Genomic DNA, 10,113 nt, shown 5'->3' with positions numbered 1-10,113 from the left:
GTGCGCCTGGTGGTGTCGGAGCTGGTCAGCTGGCTCAGATACAGGGTGTCCCGGGGAGCTGCGGGGCTGGAGCAGAGGAAGAGGCCAGGAGAATTTCTTTGCCAGGGCAAGAGGCAGGGGAGCGGAGTGGAGGGCCAGGGCCAGGGAGCCTCTTCCGACCGGGCAGCGGTGCTGAAGGAAGCGAAGTGGGAATGCGCAGTGCGGGCAGCTGGCAGGGCCTTGGCACTCGCTGAAGTGACCACGCATGGCGGGTCTTCCACCTTCTCTTGGTGGTGGCAGGGCTTGTCCCAGGGCCTATGGAAAAGCCTTTCTGTGTTCCCTGGTCATCTGCCACGTGCCTTGTCTTCTGCTCTGGTTGCAGGAAGGAGCCAAGGAGTTTGCTGCGCTGCACAACCCCAGGTCCAAGTGCTCAGGCCGGCGCCGCCGGAGGCACCACGTGGTGGGTGCTTCTTGCTCAAACACCCTGGCTTCTGCCGTCGCTGAGACGAGGGAGGGCGATAGCGACCGAGACACGGGCAACGAGTGGGCCTCTAGCTCCTCGGGTACGATGCCACCCCAGAGACACCCCTCTCCCCTCTGGCGGTATGAGCAGTAAGGACAGGCAGCACCTCGCAGCTGGGGCTCTCCCTGTCTTGCCTCTGCGTCCCGTACAAGGGTGTGGAATTCTGAGTTAGCAAACAGAGTCGGTGTTTACAGCTGGGCTTAAACAAACATGAGGGACACCAGCCCCTGTCCTTGCTGCTGTGGGATTCATTGTCCTCTCCCAGGAAGGAGGAATGTTGCCAGGCAAAGCAAGAGCTTTGCTGGGACCTGCAAAGCAAAGAGACTTCAGCTCTTGAGCACCTTGCTCGGCTGTGCACGAGGAAAGTGCCCCTGGCAGGGCAGTGCCCGGGCAGCGCTGGTCTGTGTGCTTGCCCTGCTGCGGCACAGAGCAGTGGCCAGGGAGATGTTGAGGCAGGGGGCTTGTCTGTGGACCTGCCAGGGGTGAGCGCTTCCTCGGTGCCGCAGAGGAGCACCGAGCTCCTCCTGCCACACCAGGGGAAGTGGTGGTGGCTGGGGCAGAATGAGATCCTGGGGGGGCAGAGGACTCCTGTACGTCTGGGTCCCGTCTCGGGCGGGAGAGGAGAGAGTGGCTTCCTCATCCTCGGGCCTCTCTGGTGCTGCTGCTGTAGTCAGGGGGCTCCGTCCTGGGCCAGCCCTGGACGGGGAAGGGGGCCTGGTGGCTCTGGGCCTCCCTGGCAGCGGGGGGGCCAGCGCCACCGTCCCAACCGGTGCTGGGCTGCCTGACTAGAGGCCCGAGCGTGCGGCAGGGAGCATGGTGCAGGGCTGCCAGGAGGTGTAGGGGCAGGGGCGAGGCAAGGTGTTGGGCACTTCGGGGGGACCGCTGCCCTTGGGAGCTGTGATGGCGAGGGTGCGTTCTCCCATGTTGTGTTTGGCCTAACGTCTGCCTTTCCTGCCAGAGGCAAACTCCCGCTGCCAGACCCCCACCAAGCAGAAGCTGAGCCCGGCCTCCTCCCAGCTGTTTGCGGTGGAGACGCCGCAGGAGCCCGTCGAGTGGACGGTGCTCGATTGCCAGGCTGCTGGGAACAAAGACGTGCAAGCAGGTGGGTGCCTGGAGAGGGCAGGCACTGCAGCGCCTGGCCCAGCGGCAGGAGGGAAGCCTTGGCCGCTGCTTGCTTGCTGTTTTTTCTTCTCTGCCACAAACCGCCTCAAGGAATGTGTTGCATCAACACTTTGTGGACTTCAGTGTTGTTATTTTGCAGTACTGCTGCTGTCTGCAGAACGAGCCCTGTGCATGCCCAGTGCTCTTAGCTTCCTCCAGAGTGCCTTGTCTGAGGCCGGGCGCACTGGCAGGGCGGGCGCTCTTGTTTCCCAGGCAAGAGAAGCAATGACAGCCGTGGTCAGTGAAACTGGGGGCAGAACTGCCTGCTTACTGGTCCAGGGACTGGGAGCCCCCCTGTGCGTGCTTGCTTACACTCTCTCTATTTATGTTTTAGATAAAAACAACTTGAGTACACTGAACTTTGTTCTTCTTTTTGCTTCTGTTCTTTGGTAGGTCTTTCAGTTTGCAGTGAAAGAATCACTTATAACAAAACTGCCAACAAATGAATTAATGAATCCATCCCAGAAGAAGAAAAGGAAGCACAGGCAAGTGTTGGACAAGCTTGTTTTGTTCTTAAAATGCAACCAGATCCACTGCTTTTTGTGCCAAAGCATTCCTGGTAATCCCCATCTGGCTCCCATCTGTGCACACATCCCGCTGTCACACAGGGCTGCTGGTGCTGCTGGCTGGGTGCTGGCCCCTGGCTTCTCTTCCCAGTGCTGCTGCCCTGGCTGGGGGGCTCTGAGGCCTTGGGCTCAGCCCCGGAGGAGAGGGCAGCACGGCGCCTGGCTGTAGTGCTGCACTGCTGCGGGAAGGACGGTACCGCTGTCCTAACAGCAGCCTTAGCCTCAGCTCCCTGACTTATAACCTACTTTTTGTGTGCTGATCCCAGTGTGTCCAGTATTAATCTGGATCTAGCATTTGCCTTAAATAACTAATGCTGTAGCTGCGTCGTTCTCATCTTTCTCTGCTTCACGGCTGGCTGATGGTTATTAATGCATGAAGCTGCCAGACAGCCTCGCTGGAATCGCCTGTCTCCTGCTGCCGTGCTGACCGGTGGTGCCGAGCAGTTGTGGCCAGCTCTTCCTGACGGAGGCTTGTGCGTCCCCTCAGACCCTCTCTGTTTCTCTTCCAGGCTGTGGGCTGCGCACTGCAGGAAGATTCAGCTGAAGAAAGGTAGCGTTTGCTGTGGCTGTGTCACGCGAGGTTTGCAAGGCCACTCGCCCGCGGGATGGAGTTCGCCGGCTCTGACTCGTGCAGCAGGACGGCCGTGTCCTGCTCTCCAGCCCTGCAGCTGCAGCAGCGCAGAGGGGGAGCGTCTCCCCCCAGCTGGGCTCCTTGGGGTGCCACTGGCCGGCCCTGCTGCGGCTGTGCCCTGGGAATTGCCGCTGTGCCAGTGCTCTCGCTGAGGCAGTACGTGCGGTGTGGTCTTGCTCCAGCCAGAGGGGAGGCTGAGGTTTGGCGTGCAGCCCCGCTGTAAAACGGGCTGTTCAGGGCAGAGCAGACGTGTGCCATGTGTCGGTAATCACAGCCATGTGTCTGCGGGAGCTGTGTGCTGGGTGCTGCTGGGCTCCCTGCCCTCTGCCGGCAAACGGGGAGCTTGCACCTTCCTTGCTCCAGAGCCCTGGGTGTGCTGCTTTCAAACATTCCTGCAATGTGCAGCTTCTAATCCGGGCATTTCTCCTCTTGTTCTAGATAATTCACCTACCCAGGTGTACAACTACCAGCCCTGTGACCACCCCGAGCATCCCTGTGACAGCTCCTGCCCTTGCATCATGACTCAGAATTTCTGTGAGAAGTTCTGCCAGTGCAACCCTGACTGTAAGGAGAAACCTTGGGCTATCAGGCAGGAAAGCAGCCAGCTCTCCTGACACAGACCAGAGGGAGGGTGCAGAGCTGGGACTTGCTGGAGGCCTGCTTGGTTCTGGCATTCACTGCTCTATCCATCTGCAGCAGTTAGATTAGCAGTCTGCTGAAGTCCAAGGGGAAACCGTTCCATGCTGCCCTGTGACTCTCAGCAGCTGAGATACGTGCTCTTGTTAGAGAATGCTCACCCGCATGTCTGTATCCAGCATCAACAACCCGCGGGTGATGCTGCTGGTTCCCTGAGAGCAGGATGTGTGGCCAGCAGTTAGGGTGGGAGATGGGTCACTGCTCTGCCATGGTTATTTTTCCTCTCTGGGCTTCCATTCCCAGCTCTGCAATGGAGATAACCACACTTGCCCACATCGGTGGGGCTTCTGAGGGTGGATTCGTTAAGGGTTATGACACAGCTTGGGGCTGGAAGGACTACAGGGTGACAGGGAGCCAACTCAGGCTCCAAGAGTCTCTGTACTGACCTGTTATGTTTATATTATCCGAGTTGTTTATTTTCAAACTGCACATAATTAGTCCCAAGAGGCAGATCAGCATCTTCAGCCATGCAGATAGGAAGGACCCTGTGCGTGGTCTGTGGTCTGCTAAGTGTGAGTGGTGCTCAAAGCTCCCGCGCACGCAGAGTGTTTCTTTGATTTGCTTCCAGCTCCTGGGTGCCCAGGCTGCCTCACGTTCACCTTGTCTCGTTGTGTTCTTAGTGAGCGCTGTCCTGGTGACTCCGGGGGGGGCAGGAAGAGGCGTTCTGGGGGCTCCTGTCTCTGCTGCCCAGAGCAGAATGGGTGTAGAGCTCTTTATTAGCACAAAGGTACCTTCCTTACGTTAGCAGGGTCGTGGGCAGGCAGCGTGGCCCTTGGTCACGGACAGGTTTAGTTCCGTACCTGCCCGGGGCCTGTCAGGGTGAGACCCGGCTCGGGAGGAGCTTCTGTGTTCCTGCAGGGCTGAAAAACCTCGTGGTGCAAAACTGGGGGCTGTGTTGCTGCAGGTCAGAACCGCTTCCCAGGCTGTCGCTGTAAAACCCAGTGCAACACCAAGCAATGCCCGTGCTACCTGGCCGTGCGGGAGTGCGATCCGGACCTCTGCCTGACCTGTGGGGCTTCAGAGCACTGGGACTGCAAGGTGGTCTCCTGCAAGAACTGCAGCATCCAGCGAGGTCTCAAAAAGGTATTGACAGCAGCATGGCTCTGGACTGCTGGCAGGGGGCTGCCTCTGGGTAGAGCTGATAAAGAGAGCTCCTGCTGCGTGGGAGAGGGTGTGCGAGCCACCCGTAGCTGTCTGAGTGAGGAGGTCTGGAAGAGAAGCTGCTCTGCCCCAGGCTTCTGTAGCACTTAATCTGGAGTATGGATTATGGATGTGAAAATCAGGAGACAGGAGTTACGTGAGGAAGGGTGAGAGCAACGGGGTGTAAAAAATGACTCCAGAGAAAGGTTAGGTCTTGAATTCTGCTGGTCAGGGCAAGGGACTGCACGTAAAAAAGACCAAAATTCAGAGAAAGATGCAAATTAATGGGTGTCAAGTAATGTGCAACTCCAGCCTAATGATGCTACGACCTGTAAGTCTGTAGGGAGCCATGTGTCACCTTAAACCAGGGGATGCTGGGTAGACTCTGGCTCCCTTTGCTCCTCGGAGTTACTCAGCCCCGTGATGTTGGGACTCCGAGCATGGCAGCCAGCACGGCATGGCTGTTCCTGGGCACTGCCCTAACCCCGGCGTGTGCAACTGTGCCGGGAGGTGGAGAGCTCTTCACTGTTGCTTTCTGGTCTGCCTGATGCACGGGGTGTGATCTCTGTGTGCTGGGAGGTGGTTGGCCTGCCGACCGTAACCGTTTCCTTTTCACCTTGGCTCCAGCATTTGTTGCTGGCACCGTCGGATGTCGCCGGCTGGGGGACTTTCATCAAGGAATCTGTGCAGAAGAATGAGTTCATCTCTGAGTACTGTGGTGAGGTCAGTGCTTCTGCCCGTGCTGGGGCTGCTGTGCCGCGTGTTCGGGAGGCTGCGTTTAGTGGCAGTGCTTCCTTCAGCCGCTGGTCCAGCGGGGACAGCGTGCCTTCCCCAGCTCGGCTGTGGCCATGGCTCTGACCAGGTTTAGATTGAATCTTGCACCATTTTGGGACCCATCTCAGTACCTCTAGGCCCTCCACCGTGGAGGAGCATGTTGTGTATGTGCTGTTCCCTGGGAGCCCAGCTCTTGTCTCTGCTCCCTCCCTAGGAGCCCTGGTGAGCTCCTGCCCGTGGGGTGGGAGGGCGGGAGGATGTTTCTAGGAGGTAGGCGAGCACTGCTCCTCGCAGTGGTCCTTGCTGTGCCCTCAGGTGCTGAGTCTCTCAAGGCATTCTCCTTCTCCAGCTTATTTCACAGGATGAGGCTGACCGGCGAGGGAAGGTCTATGATAAGTACATGTCCAGCTTCCTCTTCAACCTCAACAACGGTAACTCGCCCGGGGCTTCGAGGGGTGGAGGAGGCTTGGGCTTCCTGGCAGGGTGCTGATGGCTGGTGAGCAGTCTCAGCCCGTCTGTCGCCTGAGCAGCAGGCCTGTCTTTACACTACAGTTTTCTTTTTTTTTTTTCCTTAATAGATTTTGTTGTTGACGCCACCCGCAAAGGAAATAAAATCCGCTTTGCCAATCACTCGGTGAACCCCAATTGCTATGCCAAAGGTGAGATATCCCTGCCCAGTCAGATCTTGGTGGGGGAAGGTTCTCTGGGGTCCTGCTCAGCTCCGGGATTGCAGTGGATTCTCCAGGGTCCCAAGTCGCCCTGAGTCTGTGCGAGCAGCAGAACTTCAAAGACCCGGACAAAGTCTCCTCCTCTCTGCAGCAAATCACATTGCTGCTGGTGAGGGCTCAGCTCAGCTCTGTGGTGGCCCTGGCCTTGCAAGGAGAGATTGCTGCTAGAGAGCAGCTGGGAGCTCCCCGGGGAGCGCCCCATTCCTGCCGGGCAGGAGCTTGGGTACCGTGGCCCTGGGGACTGGCAGCTGGCCGGGCAGGGCAAAAGTGCTGCGAGACCTCCTGGCCTGAGCTGGAGCTGCGCGTCTCTGATGTCATCTCTCTGGTTGCAGTTGTGATGGTGAACGGAGACCACCGGATAGGGATCTTTGCCAAGAGGGCCATCCAGGCAGGAGAGGAGCTCTTCTTTGATTACAGGTACCTTGGGGAGTGGCTGGCTGGGGACTGGGGTGCAGGGTTGACCCCACTTTCTGTGTGCACGTTTGTGGGGAGCGGGGGAGGTCATTACAGCAGCTGTGACTTTCCTATCTTGTAGGTACAGCCAGGCAGACGCCCTGAAGTATGTCGGCATAGAGAGGGAGACAGATATCATCTAGGCTCTGTGCGGGGCGGTCCCCAGCACACCTTGCTGCTGCACCTTGTAAGCAATGCCATGTTTGCTTCACGCTGACATGACTGCTGCTGTTCCCGTTGCTGTGTGTGTCACAAGTGCTACTTTCCATCCAGACGCCCAGAGAGAGACTCGGGGCAGGAGTGTGAGCGGCTGCTGCCAGGGTGGCAGCTTTGCCAGCCCTGGGCTGGGGCAGGCTCTGGAGCCTTGCTCTGCGGGCGGTCTCCCGGGCTGGAGGGGAGCTGGGGCTTGAAGAAAAGCTGTGGTGCAGGAGGAGGGACAGCTGTGAATTCTCAGTCTCTTTCCATTTTCGGCCGACTGCTGGAAGAACGAGAGCGAGTGAGGTACCACCTGCACTGGGACCCGGGGCACAGCTAGTGGGCAGAGGGGCTGGTGCTCCCCTCCAGCCCTGTCCCCTGGGATAAGCTCTGGTCTCGAGTGCTATCTCTTGCTGCCTGTTTTGTCCTGTTGACAAGGACAGCGACAGGGTTGGAAGCCATAGAGACATGGCTGCAGCGGTCCCCCGGCCCCAAGCTGCTGTCACTGAGGCACTGTTTCCCCTCTGCCCCAGCTGGCTGGGGGACAGACCGCCTAGCCGTGGCTGGTGTGGCACGATGCTTGGGGATGGGGAGAGCAGCACTATGCAAAAAGTCACTTTGGGTAGGGACGCCACTGAGCTGGTTAGAGACAATGTTGGGGTGCTGCTGCAAGCACAAGAGGGGTCCAGAGGCAGCAGGAACCCGTGAGCCTGAGGAAGCCCTTCCAGCCTGTGGCGTTTTCTCGTGACTGTGGGGTGGCTGCTTGGCTTGTGCCCGTCCCCAGCTGCTCTGCTGCCTGGCCCTTCTGGGGCTGGCACGTGGATGCTTCTGCTGGGCAGCTTTGGGGCTGCGGGGGGGAACTCCCGCTGACCGGCTGGGGCTGCACCCAGAGCGGGAGACGGGCCTTGGCCTCCCTGCACCCAGGCGGGCGCTTCCTGACCATGCGGTACCAGAGCTGGTTCCTCCACCGTCCTCTGTCAGGACAGTCCCCTTCAGGCAGCACAGGCTCTGTGGGAGGTGTTGGGCCCTTCGGGAGCCAGCAGAGCAGGGCCCCTCAGGGCAGGAGCCTTTCGTTGCACAGGACTTTTTGAATGTTGCTGTGCCGAGGTTTGAACAGGGTGCAGCAGACCTGCCGCTGCCTGCGGTGACTTGGGGAAGGCTCCTCAGAAACCTGCCTAGAGGTTTCTGACACCCTGACCCTGGGGATAAAGGGGAAATGTTCTCTGGCAGGGCGAGGTTTGGCCTTAGCACCCCATGCAAAAAGAAAAAGAAAAAAGCACTTTAATCCTCAGCCGGCAGCTGGGCCCCATGTACTGCTCTGGGGGTGGAGGGACCACAGACGTCCCAGACGGCTGTCATCCCTCAGCAGCACCTTTGCAGGGATGTTGCTCCAGGCCTGGGATGGGGCAGTCTGGATGGGGGGCTCTTCCCTGAGCAGGGCCTGGGGTGACCTGAAGGATGGGGCTGCCCGTAGGAGCCACGTGTGCTGCCAGCCAACTGCCCGGCCTGATGCTGAGTGCCGGAGGGTGCTCTGCCGGGCACCGCACCGGGCTGTCCAGGGGTGATGAGGGCCTGGAGCTGCGGGCTTCCAGCGCTGGGCTCCTGGGATGGCACTGAGACAGTTCCTCTGGCAGGGAGCCCTTTGGGGGCAGTGGCGTGGAGGATGGGTGGTGTTTGTCTGGGAGCACCGCACAGAGGTGAGCAGTGCTGGGGCCCTTGCTGCCCTTGTTTGGGGAACCACGGGGCTCCCAAGGCATAGCCCTGTCCCAGCTGCATGGTCCGTGAACGCAGAGAGGTGCTGGGTCTGCACCGGGAGCCTGAGCCCTCCCTGGCATGGCCCATGCCATGCCTTTCCCAGCCTCCCGCTGCGGCAGGCAAGGCTGTCTGTCCGTCCTTCCTGCTGTCCGTGATGCCTTCCTGGGGCTCCCGAGGGGGTTAGGTCTGTCTGGAGCAGTGCTTGTACCCTGGCACCTGCCTGAGCCCTGCTCCCCATCGCCTCCTGCTGCCTCCGTCCGCCCAGCTCGCCCCGGCCCTGTTCTCCGCTCAGCGTCCTCTGCCACCTTGGCCATATCTGCACTATGCCAGGCTTGTGTCTGTGGTTTGTTGATGGTGAATAATAATGCACTTTAAAAATAATGTGGCTTGTAGCCTTTGTCATAATAAAGTGGTAGCGAACATCCTCCCACAGCTTGCTGGCCTCTGTTACCCTAGGGAGCAGCTGGCAGTGGCACATTCCCTGCCTGTCTTCTGCCTGCTGCGGGCTCAGCCCAGCTGTCCCCTCCACGGTGGTTGGCACCCTGGAGCCCGGCGGGGCTTGTGAGCGTCCTGGTGCCACTGGCTGCCCGAATCGGCACTGGCTCAGGGCTGGGAGGTGACAGAGGTGCACAGTGGGGAGAGCAGGACACGCTCGTGTGTGTACGAGCATAGCGGCAGCCTGAGCTGCATCCAGCCCCGGCTCTCTACATCCTGCGTCCCACTCCGGGAGTGGGAATTGTTGTTGTCCGTGCCAGTCCCTCCCCTGGGTGCAGGCTGAGCCGCGGGGAGGGGAGAGGAGCTGCTGCCCCTGCGTGCCCAGGCTGCCGAAGCAAAGGCTGGGAGTGTCAAACGCCGTCATTCTGCCTTTATTTGAGTATCTTCACATCTCATTCAACAAAACAGGTTTTTTAAAAATAAAGTGCCCAGTGGAGCTAGGCCTTTGGGTAGATAAATGCATTTCTGTAACATCGTCTTACCACAATACAGCGAGTGAACAGGAGCTTTCCCTGGGCTGGAGGTAATCGGCAGGACTGGCACTTCGTACAGAGAAGTAGCAAACTACAGACCACGTACCACAACACGCGGAACGTAACACCCGACAGGAGCTTCCGTTTGGTTTTTTATACAAACTGATAGAATAAAAAAATCAGAGTGTAGTAGAATATCCAGCAACAAAAATGGTAGAAAGGATCTGTACCTGATCATATGAAAGCAGCATCTCAGCAAAGTGCGGTGGCGTCATGCGCGGCAGCGGCGGCCGTTGCCCGCACGGGCAGGGTATTGCTCGGCACACCCCGGGCAGTGCCCCGAGGCTGGGTATTGCGTGGCTTCCTTCGTGGCTCTGGCTAAGCGAGCAAAGCAGCGGGGAATCTACGCGCAGTCGTCGCTAACAGGGCGGCAGCAGCCAGGCGCACCCGGCACGCTCCCCTGTGAAAGGGAGGGTGGGCTGCCCGGCCCCAGGGCTCCCTGACAGAGGCAGGGCCTGTTTTGGCAGCTGGTGGGAGGCAGCAG

The 10,113-nt window shown here is 59.3% G+C and overlaps 1 protein-coding gene across 1 annotated transcript in view; it reads left to right on the top strand.

Annotated features, from left to right (window-relative positions):
• The window catches only part of EZH1 (enhancer of zeste 1 polycomb repressive complex 2 subunit), a 14,738-nt gene extending 6,283 nt beyond the window's left edge, over positions 1 to 8,455 (top strand). The window contains 12 exon segments of the mRNA XM_009326556.1: positions 362 to 542; positions 1,461 to 1,561; positions 1,563 to 1,604; positions 2,057 to 2,148; positions 2,739 to 2,779; positions 3,299 to 3,424; positions 4,461 to 4,639; positions 5,324 to 5,419; positions 5,820 to 5,901; positions 6,049 to 6,129; positions 6,531 to 6,615; positions 6,734 to 8,455. Of these exon segments, the coding sequence (XP_009324831.1) occupies positions 362 to 542; positions 1,461 to 1,561; positions 1,563 to 1,604; positions 2,057 to 2,148; positions 2,739 to 2,779; positions 3,299 to 3,424; positions 4,461 to 4,639; positions 5,324 to 5,419; positions 5,820 to 5,901; positions 6,049 to 6,129; positions 6,531 to 6,615; positions 6,734 to 6,794 (1,167 nt within the window). The 3' untranslated portion in view covers positions 6,795 to 8,455.
• The last annotated feature ends 1,658 nt before the right edge of the window (positions 8,456 to 10,113 follow it).

Source organism: Pygoscelis adeliae, unplaced genomic scaffold (genome assembly GCF_000699105.1).
Source record: "Pygoscelis adeliae isolate BGI_AS28 unplaced genomic scaffold, ASM69910v1 Scaffold421, whole genome shotgun sequence".
Taxonomy (NCBI): Eukaryota; Metazoa; Chordata; class Aves; order Sphenisciformes; family Spheniscidae; genus Pygoscelis; species Pygoscelis adeliae.
Note: the sequence above shows the minus strand (reverse complement) of the source record. Positions and strands in the feature narration are given on the sequence as shown.